This window comes from Rattus norvegicus, chromosome 5 (assembly GCF_036323735.1).
Source record: "Rattus norvegicus strain BN/NHsdMcwi chromosome 5, GRCr8, whole genome shotgun sequence".
Lineage (NCBI taxonomy): Eukaryota > Metazoa > Chordata > Mammalia > Rodentia > Muridae > Rattus > Rattus norvegicus.
In genome coordinates this window covers 151,589,036-151,607,886 of record NC_086023.1, presented here as the reverse complement: position 1 = coordinate 151,607,886, position 18,851 = coordinate 151,589,036, and the positions used below count along the sequence as shown (strand labels likewise).

Genomic DNA, 18,851 nt, shown 5'->3' with positions numbered 1-18,851 from the left:
TCCCCCACCCCTCAATCCTCCTCCTCCTCCCCTAGACCAGACTTTCACTTCTTGTCTTTCTCAGCTTTATCTCTGGAGTTCAAGGCCCCCAAGGCCCTCTCAGGTTTTACCTAGGCTTGTGACAAAAGTCCTGAACCATATGAGAGAGGCCGGGGGAGTCCCCTTTACCATCAGGCGTGCAAACAAGACAGCACAGGGACTGAGCCAGGGAGAAAGGCTGAGGCAGGGGCTGGGCTGCCGAGCAAGAAAGGAGGAGAGGGAGTTGAGATTTAATCGGGGCCTGGAGAGTACTTGCCTCGATGTGTGAGGTACCACATTAAAGAGAACAGAAACAATAACAGCATGGACTGGATCAGGGTATTCGAGAGCAGCTCCGGAAGTGGCTGACGTCAGGGGGACCTGGATTCAAGTTCAAATGACTCCATCGGTTGTGAACTGGTCTTTTTTTTTTTTTTTTTTTTTTTTTTTTTTTTTGCTGTTTCAAAAAGCTTTATTTTTACTTGGTCCAAGACTTGGGAGAGGCTCCAGGGCGGTTACAAAGCTGCCTAGTGGCTTTAGAGGTTCATTCGGGTGGAGGTGCTGAGGCGGTCGGTGCAGAGCAGAGGAGGGAGCCCCTTGGAAGGCACAGAGGCCTAGTCGTGCTTCAGAGTGAGGCGCTCAAAGAGATACTCGCCCAGAGATGCCTGGGCCACGCCAGTCTGCGCTGGTTGTGGCCCTGCCACCCTACGGAGGTTGGTCAGGTGGTTGCCCATCTTCTTGATGAGCTTCACCTCCTTATCCAGGAAGTGGCTTTCCAAGAAGTCACAGAGGTGAGGGTCTGTGCGGGCAGAGCCCAGGGCGTGCAGATCCAAGAGGGCCTGGTTCAGGTTCTTCTCCAGGGCCAAGGCAGCTTCCATGGCCTCCAGGGTTTTACCCCATTCATCTTGAGATGGCTTCTGCACATCCTGGAAGAGTGCACGGCCCCCGCGTTCGTTCTGCAACTTGAGGAGACGCTCGGCGCCCTCGCGCTTCTCCTCGGCCAATTCGCGGAAGAAGTGGCCTACGCCCTCCAAAGCCACGTCATCCCGATCAAAAAAGAAGCCCAGAGAGAGGTAGGTGTAAGAGGCCCGCAGGTGCAAGTTGACCAGGCGGTTCACGGCAGCTTCCACTTCGGTGGAATAATTCTGACGAATCTGAGAGGTCATGGCTGATCCGGAGTATGGAGCTAACCGCGAAGACGGGGCTGGCTGGTCCTAGGAGCCGAAGGCGGCAAGGAGATGGTCCCGGAGGCTGCGACTGGAGAGGCTTGTAAGGCGGCTGGAAGTGAATAAAGTGGGAGTCCCCGGGTCTGTTCCGTCCAAACACTGTTGAAGCAAGATACAGATCCTCGGGATCTCCAAAGCGCTGCTCCTTTTTTTTTTTTTTTTTTTTTTTTTTCATCACTCAAAACAGAGATAACTATTGGCCAGTATCACTGTGACCACAGTTCTGTTCTGTATAAGTTAGGGCACTGGCCAAACAGTTCTGGGGACTCTCCCATAGCTCTGCCCACAGCTTGTCCTCCCAATAGTCCCTCTCAGCCCTCCCTGAGTAGGATGACACTTCTTCACCCAAATCCCAAAACATGAAGTCTTTTTTTTTTATTTCTTTTTTTCGGAGCTGGGGACCGAACCCAGGGCCTTGCACTTCCTAGGCAAGCGCTCTACCACTGAGCTAAATCCCCAACCCTAGCACCCACTATTTTATTATGAACCCCATACCCCCACTTTCTTAGTCCCCTTCTCTTGTCCGATCATTTGCATGCCTATGTGTTTTCAGACAGAGCCCCAGGTAGCCTAGGCTGGCCTCAAAGTCACCATATAGTCTTAGCTGCCCTTCATCCCTCCTGCTGCTCTACCCCGAGATCTAGGATTACAGGAACTCAATCCTTAAGACAAAACACATCTTCCATTTATGTAATAATTGTTAGAGTTGGGTATTATCAATATACAGGGATTTTTTTAAGTTGTTTTGGTTTATTTTTGTTTTGAGCCAGAATCTTACTATGTAGTTCTATCTTATGTAGACCAGGCTAGCCTCAGACTCATAGAGATCAACCTGCTTCTGTCTCCCAAGAGCTAGCACTCCTTTTAATAATTTTTTTTATTCTATGTACATTGGTGTTTTGCCTGCATGTGTGCCCGTGTGAGTGTTAGACTCCTTGGAACTGGAATTACAGACAATTGTGAGCCTTCATGTGGGTGCCGGGGGTTGAACCTGTATCCTCTGGAAGAGCAACCAGGACTCTTAACTGCTGAGTCATCTCCCCAGTCCCTTGTTGGCTCTTTTTAAAGTAAATCATTAGTCAGCAGGGTGACATAGGCCTGCAATTCCAGAATTCAGAGGCTGAGACAGGAGGATCCTGCATTTAAACTGAGCCATGGTGACATAGACCATGTCTCAAAATACACAGATAAAAATAAGGATCATCACTACAGCAGATCCTCCAGCAACTGCCTTCTCTTTTTTTGGAGGGGGATGTTAAAGACTCACACATTCAGTGTCAGACTTGAGGTCTGAGTGACCAAATCCTGAAAACAAGAGTCCTTGCCCAGGACATGTGACTTCAAACCTTGGAAAACATCCTGCAGTTGTCCTCTTGTTGCTCTGTTGCTTCTGAGAATTCACAATCCATCTACAGGTCTCATAGCTAGTCTCATCCACCCCCAGGTTTGAAAGATGGACGCTCCCTTCCCCGCCCCTAGGCCCTCCTCCCTCCCTCCACCCCTCCCTATCTATTTTGCCTCCTAGTTCAAAAGCAGCCCGGTTCAAAGTGGCCTGCAGACTGCCCTGAACTCATCTCTCAAAGCTGTTACAGAGCCCAAGAAGATCCAGGATGAACACCTTCCTCCTCCTCCTCACCATCAGTCTCCTGGTTGTGGTCCAGGTAAGGACAGTCCTTAGAGCCCTGCAGCCACCACCAAGTCCCAGCCTGATGGTCTAGCCAGGGAGGGAATGCAGGGGAGGAACCTGCCTTCTGCCACAAGTACAGAGATAAATGTTCACCAACAGAAACCCAGGATCTAGGAGGGCCTATACGGTTGGGTTCTAATCCTTTAGGTACTATCTGACTGGCCTCAGAGAGACCTGTGTTCCCACATGGGCAAACCTCACAGGGTGTCAGGGACGTGAAGGCGCTCAAAGGGTTCTGTGCAATTCTGGATCAGGAAGCAAGGAGTGGAAGCCCTGCTGAGGAGAGCCACACAAATGGTCCTTTTGAGAGGGCTGGAGAGAGGTCTAACACAGGGAACAGAGGGGCCCCTGCCTCTGCCATAGTGAACCATGGGTGTGTGGGAATGCAGAGACAGAAGTCTCCCATACACTCGGTAAATCAACTGCCACTCCGGGAGGCAACCTTTGAGGCACTGTGTACACAGAGAGGCCTGATTAATTACAGGGAATGGAGCCATCGAGTTCCTGATCAAGAACATCTAGACCACGCATCAAAGGCAGGCTGATGGCCACCAAAACTAGTTTGATTCCCATCAAGAGCAGTTACTGCTCGATCAAGCATCAAGGACAACTTGTCGCCTGCCATTCCCATCAGCCCTCCCACCCACCCTCCGCCAGGGGCCTTGTTCAGGCCCATCACGTGTGACACTCTCCGACACGATGGACTCTAATCATCAGGAGATGAGGAAATCCAGGCTCTGGGAGGGGAAGCCCGTACTCAGGTTTCTGTTTCCCTCTGTGCTGGAGGATCTGGTAGCCTGAAAGGTGACGGGAAGTTTCTTTGGGGTAGAAGTATGACAAACACTGGGGATGCCTTCCCGCTGCCTGTGACGAGGCAGGAAGCCAGGCATCCCAACAGGGCCTATGGCAGCTTTATGGGAGCCCGGAGTTGAAGGAAGGCAACCGAGGAGTTTTCATCAGGAGATTCGAATCCTACTGAGCACCACACTTCTCTTGCAGATACAAACAGGAGTCTTGGGACAAAACAGTACTGCTGTTACTACCCCTGCCAACAAAGCCGCCACGACTGCCGCCGCCACCACCAAGGCTGCCGCCACCACTGCCACCAAAACCACCACCGCTGTCAGAAAAACCCCTGGGAAACCCCCCAAGGCTGGGGCCTCATCCATCACCGATGTGGGGGCCTGCACTTTTCTTTTCTTTGCCAACACCTTAATGTGCCTCTTCTACCTCAGCTGAGGGGAAGGCATTTCTAAAGCCCTATGCTCCTCACACCGCTGCCACTACCAGTAGCAAGAGACACCCCAACCCAGTCCCTGGGAAGGGTTGATACCAGAGATCCAAGGAGGTTCAAGTTGACAGCCCATAGCCAGAACGTCGAGGTACTGGGGACGTGACACCCAGCTGGGGCACAATAAAGTTATGCTTACTTAGATGGGGCCCCACGTGTGATCACTGCACATCGCTGGCCCCAGGAGTCATCCATGCAGCAGAATTAGGAACGATGAAGCCCCGCACTACCTAGCACTATCCCGGACTCTGAAGCCCCACCCACCCCAGGTTCAGGCAGGTGCCCACCCCGAGACCGAGATGTCTTCACACTGATCACAGGGAGATCGTATACCACTGGGCTCTGTTTCTCTCAAAATTCCCAACTGGACCACTACAGACCCAGAAGCAGCCCAGGTCTGGGAGGGTTTGCAGAAGGGCGGCTTCTGAGTCGCCTGACCCTGCCATCTTATCACTGGGTTAGAGGATGACGAGGCAAGGGTCACCACTCACACTCTCAGCCAAGGAAGGCAGAAAGGACAAACGGCTCCTCTAACCATCATCCCCTCCTGGACTTGGGGTGGTCTTTAGAGGAGAGAAGGAAACCCAGACTGGTTCCCAAGGGTCCTTGCCTTGGTGTCTTCCCAGCAGCTCTAGGTCTCTGATATCCTGACCTGCCACTCATCTAGAGACCCAATCCCCTCTCCTGGCTTTTCTTTTTTTTTTTTTTTTTTTTTTTTGGTTCTTTTTTTCGGAGCTGGGGACCGAACCCAGGGCCTTGCGCTTCCTAGGCAAGCGCTCTACCACTGAGCTAAATCCCCAACCCCGCTTTTCTTTTCTTTTAAGATTTATTTTTATTTATATGAGTACACTGTAGCTGTCTTCAGACACACCAGAAGAGGGCATCGGATCTCTTTACAGGTGGTTGTGAGCCACCATGTGGTTGCTGGGAATTGAAGTCAGGACCTCTGGAAGAGCAGTCAGTGCTCTTAACCACTGAGCCATCTCTCTAGCCCTCCCCTGGCTTTTCTGATCAAGGCCAAACTTTCAGGCTTTGACACTAGAGTTAGAAGCAGCAGGATGGTAGACCCTCCTATCTTTCTTGCCCTGCCCACTGTGGTCTCACAGACTGAACCTTGAAATTCCCACCTTGGATCCATCCGTACCCCTGGAATACTTTCTGCAACTCCTTCTATCTGGCCTGGCCAGCTCCTCCCCATTCCGTGTGTCAGAGACGTACCTCTTCCAAGTGTGACAGCCTCCGCTTCTGTTCCCTGAACACCTGTCAGAGTCCTGCACTGGGGTGGGAACCACAGAGGCTTGGCTAATGTAATGGTTGTGCCAGGTCCCCAAAATCAGAGAGACAGAATGGGGTGACACACCAGGCAGTGTGGGTGTGGAGCTCCCTCTGGTGGCACGGGGAGGCTATGCAGGAAGAAACTAACTGGGAGAGGACTGAGAAGGGCAAGTGGTCCCTCTCCACCCCCAACATCAAGGCGCAAAGATGACAATGCCGGCCGCATAGTAGAAAATAGCTTATTTCACAGAAAAATCTGTATAAAATATTTCATCCTGGCAAACACCTCCAGCAGGAAACTGGTGATGCGGTTGGTTCAAAGTACATGGACAGTCCAGATCTGGGAAGGCCTGTCCTTGGTTGGTTCCCACAGCACCACATGGTCCCGGTCATAACCTCGGCCACCTGAGGGGGGTGAGATTCAGAGATGGTCAGAGAGTGCTGGATGCGGCCCTGTCCTTGGTCCCTTTTTGCGCACGCCCCACCCCACTCCCACCAGCCTACATTACCCTTCACGTCCAGGATCTGGCCTTCAAACATTTGGCTGCAGATGTGACCCAATTCACTGATGCTCCAGGTTTGGCGTGGTAGGCGGCTCTCAGCCCAGAGTACTACTTTGGAGCCTGGGCTGGGAGGTCCAATCACCTGTAGGCTCATGGTGGGGGCCACCTGAGGCCCCAGAGAATCATGAGATTCGGCATTCCCCACAGGAAGCCTCCCAAGATCACGCTACTCTTGGCTCACTGGATTATTGTTGCTGCTGCTGCCTACTTTGTCTGGGACACAGTATCTCTCTGTGGCGCTCTGGCTAGCCCAGAACTTGCTATCTGGAACAGGCTGGTCTCGAGCTCATAGATAGGCGACCGTCTCTGTCTCCTGGGTGCTGTAACAAAGGGCATGTGCCATCCTGCCCAGCTCGAGCGCTGGTTTTGAATGCTGGCTCTTATAACTGTGGCCCTAGGCAAGTGTCATCATCACTTTTTTACGTTTCTTTCTTTTATGAGTGTTCTGACTGCATGTATGTCTGTGCAACAGGTATATGCCTGGTGCCCACAGAGGTCAGAAGACGTCAGACCTCTGGACCTGGAATTAGGGATGGCTTTCCCTCATTTTATGCTGGGAACTGAATGCAGGTCCTCTGCAAAAGCAACGAGAGCTTTTAGCTGCTGTGCCATTTCTCCAGCCCTCAGTACTGCTTATTTGAAGATTTCACATGAGAAGGGTCAATGAGCTTGCATTCTCTACTTCTGGGCCATATGAATCTTGCTTCTAACTGGGCTGGGGTTTCCCAAGGCCGGCTGGCAAGCCTGGGCTCAGCAGCAGAGCAAGCTCCAGGGCCCTACCTGGTTCTTCAGCAGTCCCTCTTCATAGTACCAAATGCAGCTGCCTCCAGCTCGGGGCTCTGAGACCACCACACGGCCTGCTTTCATGTCCTCCACGTGGTCAGGCACTGACAGGAATCCCCCTAGTGCTGCATTCCACAGGCGGAAATAGGCTCGGCGCTGAGGATGAGGAGAGGCTGAGAAGCTGCCGTCAGGGACGCCTGACCTCCCTCAACTCTGGACCTCTAAGGGACCCACACTCCCAAACCTTCCCTGCCTCCAAACTTTCCCCCATCATAGTCACATCTTTTTGACACGCCCATACTACATGCATAACACATGCACATAGTTCTTTAACCATAGATATCTACACGTGTGTTTAGGGACCCTGGCAGGTATCCCCACAGTTCACAAGGTGGCACAGTTTATAGGAAGCACAAACAATTCCACAGGTCTACGTGGCCATTGCGTTCACATCGTAACTGATACACAGATCCTCCCGGCCTGTTCCGTACCAGCAACCTATGCTCACTTGTTACAGGTACAGCTGATTGTAAGACTACAGATGTCCACACGCACACAGGCATGCACACATACAGAAGGAAAACTGCATGCATACGAACATGCTAGAGCTAAAGAGAAGAGCAGTGACACTAGACGGCCAGAGATCTGAAGTGGCTCTGCAGCAGTGAGAGCAGCAGACAGGATGGTGTATGCCCTGGGTACGATCTGAGCAGTGTTTCTTGCTAAAGCACTGCCTGCTGGTTCTGCAGTCACTATCGGTCTTCAAAACACTCAGGACACAAATGTTATCCCCATTTTATAGATGAGGAAACATCTGGGCGTGTTGGCACACACTTCCAATCCCAGCACTCGGGAGGCAGAGGCAGACGGATGTTTAAGGCCAGGCTAATCTACACAGAGACTTCCAGGCCAGCTAGGGCTATACAAGCAGTCCACAAGGGCCATAGTGAGTCCCTGCTTTAATACATAGATATGCACACACATACAGAGACACACAAGACACACACACACACAGAGCCATAGCTTAGAAACATATGTGTAGAGAAATGAAGCCAACCTCTAGACAAGCAGGGATGGACATGCACCCTCGCATGAAAGTTCCGTGCGTGAAATGATTTTCGGTGTTGGTGAATAAGCTTATTGTATATATTGCAATGTCCTTCCGGACAGGGCAAAATTGTCTGGTTTTCAGGTTGATTTAGAGAAAAATGACTAAGATGACAATACAAGGGGACACGTGTGACCCGACACCAATATCAAGCCTGGGAAACAGGTTTATGAGAGGACAGGCGCACCCCTGAGGCACTCGTGCTGACTGCTACCTACCTGTTTGATAGGGTAGAGGGAGCCCACCCTCTGGGTGCCGCTGTAGGTCAGCCAGTTGGTGATCTCGCAGCTCCCCACTAGCCACTGGCGGCCCCGGAAGTCACTGTGCTCACACACTACCCATCTGTGCCCAGCAGGTGCCAAAGACGCAAAGGAACACAGACAAACAGACAGACAGAGACAGGTGGAAGACAAGGCACATGTGTTAGAACAACCTCTGCTCCCTCGTCTCTCACACTAGGGTGAGGGCCCGCAGTAGGAGGAAAGGCTCTTGTGTACATTGGGGGCTTTCAGGACCCAGCACCCAACCGAGCCCCGGGAGCCAGAGGCCCTCAGGCTGTACTGCTTTCTGGCCTGTGGCGGGGTCCCCACCCCACCAATCACCCAAGACAGTTTGGGGCACACACTCACACGCCGCCCTGGACGCGCACAGACAGCACGTGGTTGTTGAAGCCCTCGGCTTGAAGGCTTCGCACCTCTCCGGTCAGCTCGATCTCCTTCCCCTCGAAGCACTCCAGGCCAAAGAGGGACAGGGAGGGCTCTGAAAAGTGCTGGGGTTAGAGGAAGAGAGACAGATGAGGCCATGAAATCTCCAAGCCCACACTCTGCCCTGTGACCCCCAGGTCCGTACCTTGGATCTGTGGTGTGTGTCACTGTGCCTGGCTATCAGAGTTGGCACTCCTAAGAACTAATGGGGAGGCTGGGAACTCGGGGCTCCTTCCGCATCATCTCTTGCTCATTTCTCGGGGGTGGTAACCAATCACAGAGATCAATAAGGATCTCCTTCATCCATGGCTTGCACTCTGTCTAATCCCATCCTAACTCAACAACCCTTTGAGATAGACGCTATCATGGAATCCGTTTGGCAGAGAGAGCACTGAGGCTGAAGAAGGCAAGACCAATGGCTTACAGCCCCATAGCTGAGCTCCAGACCCAGGTCTAACTGTCCCCGCCCACTGTACATGAGGGTACGGGGCAGAAGCTGTACAACCAAGCAGCTCTGTTTCCAGCTGCGTGGCCCGGAACAAACACGAGTGGCTCTGGGACTCGCCAGGCTTTGAGGAGGGTGACTCAGCAAATGTCAGCTGTCCTGACTCAGCAGTGCCCGGTCGCTCTCCCCGTCCCCTCAGCATCATCACAGTGTGCATGTGGCTTCTGTCAGGAATAGCATTTTACCTCCATTGTGGGTCACGGTGTTAGCCTCTCCCTGCCTCGCGCTTCTGCTCTCTCCTGCACTGCCATCTTCCCAGTTGCTCCTCACGGCCCTCTCTGCCTCTCAGCTAACTTGAGTGTCAGTTGGGCTTCTGTTTGGGACACAGCACTGGGCACTGCCACCTTTGGGTCCCGCTGTCTAAGTACTGCCAGGAACTATTTCATTGAGTGCTCAATAAACACCTGGCCAGTTGAGCTGCCTTAGGGCCTGAGTCAAGGGCGCACTGAGAGAGACTCTGGAAGCCATTGCTCATCCAGTCCGCTAGGTGGTATGTGAGACAGGACACTCCCTCTACCTCTGTGGTGGCTTGGGTCTGGATGGGGAACTCACCAGGGGAATCTTCCGGAGAGAGCCCAGGACCGTGGAGGCCAGGCAGCCCATGGCTGTAAGAGTGGGGTACTCGCCCTCTGACACAATGTGCTGGTCTGCCTCAAAGTTCTTGTCCTCAAACAGGACCCAGCTGGAAGGGGACAAATAGGGAAAGGCGACATCAGAGCTTAGCTCGTACTACACCTACCTCATACCCTGAGTGCACAGTGCCTGCGGACTCGATGGCCTTCCTCTAATCAAGGAGAGGTCCATGGTGGACAGGCAATACAGCATCGGGGACCGAGGGGTCAGACGTAGGAAAGGACTTAAGCGGAGCAAGGGAGCAAGAAAGAAAAGGAGGAGTGAAAAAAAGGGGCGGGCACAGTGGTGCCCTTCAGGTCTTGGTGAGTTTGAAGCCAGCCCTTTGTAGGGGAGAATGGCGCTCTGAGGTGGGCAATCTGCCTGTGCTGTATCCGAGGGCGCCATTCAAACCACAAAATAATTAACACACGCGGGAGTCTAATCCTCCAGCACCGCTACAGCAAAGCATGTGGAGACCCAAATGTCCACCAGCAGGGGACTGGCTAACCTTGGGCCTGCTGGTTGCTCGGTAGGCTGAAGCAGAGGGTCATACAAGTTCCAGACCAGCCTAGGCAGCTTAGTTAGACCGTGTCTCAAAAAGAAGTGAATGGGGCTGGGGATTTAGCTCAGTGGTAGAGCGCTTGCCTAGCAAGCGCAAGGCCCTGGGTTCGGTCCCCAGCTCCGAAAAAAAGAAAAAAAGCAAAAAAGAAGTAAAAAGACAGTGAGACAGCTCTGTGGGTAAAGGCATTCACTGCCAAGCTGGACACCAGAACTCAATGGCTGTGAGGTGTATGGGGAGGGAAAGGATCGATTTCTGTCCCCCACGTGTGGCCTTCCGGAGGTACCTTGGTTTCGAAGACATTGTGAAGTGGGGTCCCTAAGCTGGAATGAGTGTCCTTCTAAGAACTGGAAGAGGGGGGCTGGAGAGATGGCTCAGTGGTTGAGAGCACTGACTGCTCTTCCAGAGGTCCTGAGTTCAAATCTCAGCAACCACATGGTGGCTCACAACCATCTGTAATGAGATCCGATGCCCTCTTCTGGTGTGTCTGAAGACAGCTACAGTGTACTCGTATATATATTAAAAAAAAAAAAAAAAAAAAAGAACAGAAAGAGGGCTAGGCAGTGGGGGGCATGCTTTTAATTCTAGCCTTTGAGAGAGGGGCAGGGGCAGGGGCAGGGGCAGGGGCAGGGGCAGGGGCAGGGGCAGGGGCAGGGGCAGGTAGATCTCTGAGTTTGAAGGCAGCTAGCCAGGGCTACACAGAGAAACCCCGACCTGAACCCATCCCTGTAAAATAAGAAAATAGAATGGGAAGATGGGTGTCTGGGTGGCCGAAGGGTCTAAAGCACCAGACTCAAAAGCCAGAAGAGACCAGAGCTCTGCTCTCCGTAGCAAGGGAGGGTGCAGGGACAGGGGCGGGGTGGTATGAAAAATTATTTCCTGCTATTTAAGTCACACAGTTTCATCTTGTTAAATGAAGCTGAGCTCCAACAGGAGCTGTGAAAACCGCTTCTGTCATTAAAACTACTAAGTTCCTGGCCAGGTGTGACGCTTGTGTGTTCTCCATCTGCTTGGAACAAGTTGGCAAGCCGCCTTCCCCAGCCCCTCCCCTTCCTTCATTTCTTCGGGTACCCAGCCATATCTCATCAGCGAAAACTGTTATTTGCATAAATTGTTTGATTGATTGACTGATTTAGACAGGGTCTCACTATGTCACTCTGGCCGTCCTGGAACCCACTTTGTAGACCAGGCTGGCCTCGAACTCAGTGATTGTGCCTTCATAAGTGTTGAATTAAAGGTGTGCACCACCACACCTGCTAAATTGTAGAAATTTAAAATCTTTTTTCTGTTTTTCAAGACAGGATTTCTCTGTGTAACGGAGCACCGGCTGTCCTGGACTCGCTTTGTAGATCAGGCTGGCCTCAAATTTACAGAGATCCACCTGCCCTAAATTTATAATCTTAAAAAGACTATTCCAAAAAAAAAAAAATAGAGAATCAGAACTTGGGTACATAGCTCACTGGTAGAATGCTTGCCTAGTGTGTGTGAGGACCTGGGACCAACCCTTTCTCGTGCAAACAAATACATAAATAAAGTGTTCCTAAACGTCAAAAAAACACATTAAATTAATTTAACTATATACCAGGTTTGTAACACAATCACAGACAAAAATTATTATTTCGGGGACCAGAGAGACGGCTCAGAAGTTTAAAGCACTGGCTGCTCTTGCAGAGGACCTGGGTTTGGTAGTCAGCATCCACATGGTGGCTCACAACTGCCTTTAACTCCAGCTCCAGGCATCTGACGCCCTCTTCTGGTCTGCTCAGAAACTGCACACACATGGTACACAGACACAGACATACAGGCAGGCAAAACATTCAAACCCGTAAAATAAAAATAAGTAAATCTTTTTCAAAAAGATGATCTTAAATTCCTTTCAGATTTCCTTTTTCCCATGTGTTCCAGGCTCGCCTCAAACTCACAATGCAGGCAAGGATGATTGTAAGACCTTGTTTCTACTCTCTGAGTGCTAGGATTAAAGTTGTGAACTTTGTGTACTTTTGCTTTTTTGAGACAGGGTCTCAGAACATGAGGGTGGCCTCGAATCATGCATGATCCTGCTGCCGCAGTCTCTCAAAGGGATGTCCTACTACATGGGCTTCAAATTTCCTCAAAAGGAAGTTTTTTAACTGTTACCAACTATGTAAAGAGACTGTCCTGAGGGCAAAAAGAAACAGGAGGAGCTCCACGGCTACCAATGGCTCCACTCTGGTGTCGAGAGAATAATATCTTACGTCTGTATGGATGTGACGCCTGTCAAGAATAAATAGGAACTAGAAGGTGGGATATCCGGGAAGCAAAAAGAATTCTGGGATAGAGCAAGGCATGGGAAGATGTGACGAGAATATAGATTAATATAAATGGGTTATTTTAAGTTATGATTCTAGTCAGAGTAGAGCCTAGCTATATGGCCAAGGTATTTGTAAACGTATTTAGATCTGAGTGTTATTTCTGGAAGCATGGGGCTGAGAGGAAGAACTGGACTTAAGTTCAACACCCTGGGGAGCAACAGAAGCATTATAATTCTGAAACACTTAGTATGCAGATTTGAGGTGCTAATTACCATCTCCTATAAAGGAAACTGGAACGCCTTAGGAAAATTTTGACTCTAGAGTTGGGCAAGAAACGGACGTAATCATTTTGGGGAGACATCATGTTGTGCCTGTGAAACAAGGATGCTCCCCCGACTACTGGGGCCACATCAAAAGGACCAAGAGACTGTGCTCCAAAGACAGAGCAATCTGAGCATGCCCAGGAAGAGTGACTACGCAGACCGCAACATACCAGACTCCAAAAGGCTGCTAGCTCAGGTCTCCACAGTGAGACCCTCCTCAAAACACTGTGTTAGATAACTTTGCTGGGCACAGTAACACACCCAAGGAGACAAAGGCAGGTAGCTCTCTCTGGGTTCAAGGCTAGCTTGGTCTACATAGTAAGATGCTATCTCAAAATTGCTTGTTTTCCTGGTACTGGCTCACCTCTTCTGGTGTGTCTGAAGACAGCTACAGTGTACTCATAATAAATAAATAAATCTTTTTTAAATAAAGAAGTAATAAACTTGGTAATTACCCTTTGGTAAGAAGGAGGACAAGACTCATGGGTCTCACATCTGTGCAACGAGAAGCTTATGTCACCATGACACAGACTTGCCAACAAAATCAGACAACTTCATCAAATCCCTCACTTTCCCTACCAGTTGGAGCAGATAAGAGAGAAAGGAAAAAAAGACACCAGAAAGTAATCAAGTAAACATGAAAGACAGGAGATGGGGAACACAAAGATAAAATGATTAGATTCCCTCATACAAATATATAGTAGAAAATACGGGAGAAAAGAGGACAGGTGGGCAGAACAGAACCAAGTCAAGCGAGGCAATTTGTGACCTTCCTTGGGTCCTGAGAGCAGCAACTGAGTTGGCTGGACATGGACAGGGTAGTGACCTGAGCCTATATGGGTGTGGAGACCCTTTCTATGGTCTCCTCCTAACACCCCCAATGCTGGGATAGAATCCAAGGCTTCTGGTAACACAGGCATCTGCTCTAAGAAAAGTTCTTTCTAATATTTTAAAACTACTTTTATATTTTGTTTTATCTCGTTTTTTGAAAGAGGGTTTCAGGGGCTGGAGAGATGGCTCAGTGGTTAAGAGCACTGACTGCTCTTCCAGAGGTCCTGAGTTCAATTCCCAGCAACCACATGGTGGCTCACGACCATCTGTAATGGGATCCGATGCCCTCTTCTGGTGTGTCTGAAGACAGCTACAGTGTACCCATAAAGGAAAGAAAGAAAGAAAGAAAGAAAGAAAGAAAGAAAGAAAGAAAGAAAGAAAGAAAGAAAGAAAGGGAAGAAAGAAAGAAAGAAAGGGAAGAAAGAAAGAAAGAAAGAAAGAAAGGGAAGAAAGAAAGAAAGAAAGGGAAGAAAGAAAGAAAGAAAGGGAAGAAAGAAAGAAAGAAAGAAAGGGAAGAAAGAAAGAAAGGAAGGAAGAAAGAAAGAAAGAAAGGAAGGAAGGAGGGAAGGAAGGAAGAGAGTTTTCTTCTGTGTGCCCCTGGCTGCCTGGGAGCTCATTCTGAAGAATGGGGCTAGCCTTAGACTCACAGAGAACCATCTGCCTCTGCCTTCCCATTGCCAGCCACCGCCTGGCTACTTTTAGATTTAAAACAACAGCTTATTTCATTTGTATAAGTGTCTAGCCCGTATGGACCTATAGCCAATGCAGGGGTCTGAATCAGATGGCTTCCGCAGACTCATAGGGAGTAGCTGGAGCTAGAAGTGGAGAGAGTCCGAGCTGCCCCACAAGAAGAGAGTCCTGAGAATCAAACTTGGGTCCTCTGCAAAGAACAGCAAGCAATCTTTTCTTTTCTTTTCTTTTTTTTTTTTTTTTTGGTTCTTTTTTTCGGAGCTGGGGACCGAACCCAGGGCCTTGCGCTTCCTAGGTAAGCGCTCTACCACTGAGCTAAATCCCCAGCCCCTACAGCAAGCATTCTTAACCATTAAGCCACCTCTGCAGTCCTGAAAGTTTCTGAAATTTTGGAAGGGAATCAGAATTTTTAAAAACTCTGAGTGTGTGTGTGTGTGTGTGTGTGTGTGTGTGTGTGTGTGTGTGTGTGTGGTGTTTGGGCATGCGCATGCCCTCTGTGCTCATGTGGACTGAACTCAGGCCCTCATACCTGCACTGCAATTGTTCTTCCTTACTGAGCTGTCTCACCAGTCTCTGATTGCCTTAAAGCACAGTTATAAATAGAACAAGTCTTGTTGTTAAGACGGAGTCTCACGCAGGCCTAAAACCCCTCATGTAACTGAGCTAAGGCTAGTCCTCCCTCCCTGCCCCCCCAATGCTGAGATTACGGGCACATGTCCTTCTCTTGGGGTTTTCTATACTATACTATCTAATATCTCCAGAGCTACATTTCACATTATAAGGTTATTTTATGACTCGGGACATAGCAGTTAATCTTGAGAAAGGAAATCGTGTGACAGTGTGTCCCTCGCCCCCTCCCCTATCCTCTCCCGCACTCTGGACTCGATCTGATCCACCTGCTCACCTGCCACCGTGGACACGGCATGACTGGGGATGGAAGGAAGCAGGCAGAGAGGCCTGGTCATCTTCAAAGGAAATGTGGTCGCCCAGGAAGTTGGGGCCTGAGAAAAGCTGAATCTGGAGACAGAGAGGTGAAGAGGTTAGAGTGAAAGGTGAGGAGAATGGGCAGGGGTAAAGGCCAAGGGAAGTTTTGGCACGGAGGCTGCGAAGATCCCACCCAGATCTCCGTGCAGCCGCCTCCTTACCTTCGAGACAAAGTGAAGATCACTCTCCCCCACCTGAAAGAGATCAGCGCTGAGACTGGAGGAGGAGGCCAGCCTCTAACCTCAGCCACTGAGATTCAAAACCGTTGTGGCAATCCCGCTGTCCAGCATCTACAAGCTCCGCCCCTTCCAGATGCCCCGCCCCTAAAATCTACCCGTTTCCCTGCCCCGCGCCCCCGCGTGGCACTGCTAGCCCCTCCTACTGCCTTCGCGGACCTAGCGCGGTCCCAGTTCCCGCCCCCAACACCCCGCCTATCCTTTCGCCTCTGTCCCTCCTGGCTAAGGTCTTCCTCGTCCTGCCTTAAGTAGGCAGCCAGGGCGAGCAACCTGGCCCCGCCCAGCGGCCCGCCCCTAGGCCACGCCCACCGTTCAGATACACACCTGCACAACTGGCTGAAGGGAGCCAAGGGCGCAATTGCCGGAGCCCCAGTCGTCGCAGTTGCGGTACACGCCCTTCTCCAGGATGTACTGTTCGCCGGAGAAGCCTACTTGCTCATAGGCCACCCACCTGCGGGGAGGGCGTGGGATGGGTCGGCGAGGGCGGGGTGGGCACTGCTCCCGGGCCCGCCCTGCGCCCGGGGCGGGGATTACTCACACGCCGCTGAGCACGTGGATGGCTTGCGTGTTGGGTCCGTGCTGCGCTAGCTCCACATCCGGCAGTGCGGAACTCACCTCCACTCTGTGACCCTGGAAGTCCATGTCCTCAAACAGCACCACGGCCGGGTCTCCAAAGTCCTGGGTCCCCGAGACAGTCAGGTTTCTCCCATACACCGATGCAAACCCGTATGAGTGCCCAGACCTCAGGGAAGTCGCCCCCACCCCAGGCATTAGGTGTGAGGCATATCCTGGGGGAAAAGCCGCCACAGGAGGGAGAGAGACTAGCTCTTGGGAGCATTCCGCCAGGGAGAACTGACTGAGGGGTGCAAATTCTTCTCTCAAATTGTGCTGTGGAAGTTGGGGTGTGGCCAAAGAGCCCAGTCGCCCCTGCTCACCGTACGGATGACCCGCAGGGAGGTCAGCAGCTCATCATAGCCTCCCCAGTGTGACCAGTCTGCATATTCGCCTTCTTCTAGCAGGTACTGGTGGCCCCGGAAACCCTCCTTCTCGTAGCCTACCCAGCTAGGAGAAGGGGAAAGATAGGCCAAGACGCCCATGGGTAAGATGGACTCTACCAGACAGCCCCAGTCACTCTCCACCCTCCAAGGGTAAAAACCTACAGGGACCAGGCAAATAGAAGAAATCTTTTAAATCCTCACCAGCCCCCAAGAATTCGCAGGGACCCCACGGAGGTCAGCTGGGGACTCTGGCTGTCCTCAGGCTGCTGAAGGTTGTAGATGTCTCCGCTTACTTCCCAGCTCTGACCCTGAAAATCTGGAGCCTCATACACCACAGCCTGGATGAACGGGGTGCAGGGTGATAGATGTTGAGTTTGGCTTTCTAAGAATGGCTTTACACAACACCAACCTGGAGCCCCCGCCCTCCCTTTGAGTTAGCATTGCTGTCTGTTCTGACCTCGGGCCGGACCACACACCAAAGCCAGTGCCTAGTGAACCCACCAGGCCTGCCCTCCTAGGCCCCTGTGCCCTCAGCCCCTCAAGGCCCCTATCTCCTGTCCTGGTCACAGTGATTACCACTCAGACACACCAAACACCCTCTGATCTGGAGTCTGTCCCCTTACCTTGGGCTCCCCTGGCTTCTCCACACTTGGGCAGCCCTGCAAAGAAGACATGGCTGAACGGCTTGTCCAGAGGAGGTTAAAGACAAATAGGACTGGGAAATCTAGATTTTCCTGGATCCTGACTCCCCTTTTCCTTCCCATCCACCCTGTGCCACACCTCAGGTTATAATCCTCTCTCTCCTCCAGTCCGAGTCCTAGTAGGAGCTCTGGGGCAGTGAGTCACCAAGGAACCAATGATCTATGGTATTCCCCATCTCCTGCCTCAGGTGCAGGGCCACCCCACATGGGACTAGTGACAGAGGGGCCTGTGGGTGTCCCATGCTCCTTACCAATCTCATGGGCTTTAGTGAACCCACACTGAGGCCTGATGTACCCCAGGCCTCCAGTGTAGGGTACTCTCCAGGTTCTAGGATACAGGGAGTGTCTTCAAAGAAAGGTTTGGGGTATAACAGCCACCTGGGGGGAGAAAGAGAGATGACACTGAAGTCCTTGGGACATACACTGGGCACAGTGGGGCAGTTTAGAGGGGAGGAAGGGCTTTGGAGGTGTCCCTGCACAGGGATAGAAGAAAAGACATTATGGGTTGGGGATTTAGCTCAGTGGTAGAGCGCTTGCCTAGCAAGTGCAAGGCCCTGGGTTCGGTCCCCAGCTCCGAAAAAAAAAAAAAAAAAAAAAAAAGAAGAAGAAGAAGAAGAAGAAGAAGAAGAAGAAGAAGAAGAAGAAGAAGAAGAAGAAGAAGAAGAAGAAGAAGAAAAGACATTTCAATCCTCTCTCCTTTCTAGAAGCTGGTCCTTGGTGTCCCTTCCTGTGGCCAGCCCCTTCTAATTACACATAGCAGACAAGAGTTCTTTCGAACACACACACCTGTCTCAAACCCTAATACTTCTCATTAGCCCCGCAGGAAAGCCAAGCTACACACAGGCCCATGATCTTCCTTCCCTGGTGCCTCATAGTGTCAAAGTTTCTACTGGATCATCCCTCTATTCACACGCTGCTCCCTCTTCCAGAGAGACTCCTCCCCCTGTCATATAGTTAATAAATACCTCAGGGCCGGCTTCCAACACCAGGATTACAGAGCTGACTAAAACACACAGACTGAGACCATCCCACTCTAAAGTGCCTGATCAGGTCTGAATAGAACATACAAATTCCTGTCCTCTTGTAGTTTAGCTTCTTAGCTGGCTCATCGAGCAACTGAGGCGTCCCCTCCTCCAGGAAGGCCTCTTGACTACACCCAGCCCCCACCTCCCCACCTTCAGCTGTTTTTTTTTGATACTTTAGCAAGTCCCTGCAACCCTGTGCACGTCACTCCCCCCCTTTCCAGAACATTCTGAGTTGTTTACCTCCCTGTCCCTACTAGGAGACTGGGATTTTTTTTTTTTTGTTTTTTGTTTTTTTTTGTTTTTTTTTTTTGTTTGTTTTTTGTTTTTTGTTTTTTGTTTTTGTTTTCTGTTTGAGACAAGAGTCTCACTCTGTAACCTAGGCTGGCCTAAAACTCACAGAATTCTGCCTGCCTTTTCCTACCAAGCGCCGTGATTAAAGAT

General features: G+C 51.0%; 3 protein-coding genes across 4 annotated transcripts in view; 1 reads left to right on the top strand and 2 right to left on the bottom strand.

Annotated features, from left to right (window-relative positions):
- Positions 1–473: 473 nt before the first annotated feature.
- Positions 474–1,391, bottom strand: LOC100360087 (ferritin light chain 1-like). Its single transcript, NM_001419555.1, has one exon. The coding sequence runs from the start codon at positions 1,182–1,184 to the stop codon at positions 633–635; it is 552 nt and encodes a 183-aa protein (NP_001406484.1). The 5' UTR covers positions 1,185–1,391; the 3' UTR covers positions 474–632.
- A 1,399-nt stretch (positions 1,392–2,790) lies between these two features.
- Cd52 (CD52 molecule) lies at positions 2,791–4,350 on the top strand. Its single transcript, NM_053983.2, has 2 exons — positions 2,791–2,905; positions 3,931–4,350. Exons 1-2 carry the CDS (start codon positions 2,855–2,857, stop codon positions 4,168–4,170), a joined length of 291 nt encoding a protein of 96 aa, NP_446435.2. The 5' UTR covers positions 2,791–2,854; the 3' UTR covers positions 4,171–4,350.
- A 1,372-nt stretch (positions 4,351–5,722) lies between these two features.
- Crybg2 (crystallin beta-gamma domain containing 2) overlaps positions 5,723–18,851 on the bottom strand; it is a 32,011-nt gene continuing 18,882 nt past the window's right edge. Inside the window, exons 9-22 of one of the 2 annotated variants that reach the window (XM_008764189.4) lie at positions 17,637–17,763; positions 17,308–17,343; positions 16,886–17,022; positions 16,622–16,748; positions 16,225–16,364; positions 16,011–16,137; positions 15,612–15,644; positions 15,371–15,483; positions 9,713–9,842; positions 8,581–8,720; positions 8,170–8,293; positions 6,841–6,999; positions 6,007–6,166; positions 5,723–5,902 (exon numbers count right to left, since the gene is read on the bottom strand). In XM_008764189.4, the coding sequence (XP_008762411.1) occupies positions 5,814–5,902; positions 6,007–6,166; positions 6,841–6,999; positions 8,170–8,293; positions 8,581–8,720; positions 9,713–9,842; positions 15,371–15,483; positions 15,612–15,644; positions 16,011–16,137; positions 16,225–16,364; positions 16,622–16,748; positions 16,886–17,022; positions 17,308–17,343; positions 17,637–17,763 (1,642 nt within the window). In that variant the 3' untranslated portion in view covers positions 5,723–5,813. Of the gene's footprint in view, positions 5,903–6,006; positions 6,167–6,840; positions 7,000–8,169; positions 8,294–8,580; positions 8,721–9,712; positions 9,843–10,643; positions 10,785–15,370; positions 15,484–15,611; positions 15,645–16,010; positions 16,138–16,224; positions 16,365–16,621; positions 16,749–16,885; positions 17,023–17,307; positions 17,344–17,636; positions 17,764–18,851 lie in introns of those variants that run through there. The other variant, XM_039111282.2, reaches the window with a different exon arrangement.

What these genes read in the sequence shown, in the direction of transcription:
- LOC100360087 (NM_001419555.1), bottom strand. Translation starts at nt 1,184, where the DNA reads ATGACCTCTCAGATTCGTCAGAATTATTCCACCGAAGTGGAAGCTGCC.
- Cd52 (NM_053983.2), top strand. Translation starts at nt 2,855, where the DNA reads ATGAACACCTTCCTCCTCCTCCTCACCATCAGTCTCCTGGTTGTGGTC. An exon ending in GTCTCCTGGTTGTGGTCCAG is followed by an intron (nt 2,906 to 3,930) that starts GTAAGGACAGTC and finishes CTTCTCTTGCAG; the next exon opens with ATACAAACAGGAGTCTTGGG.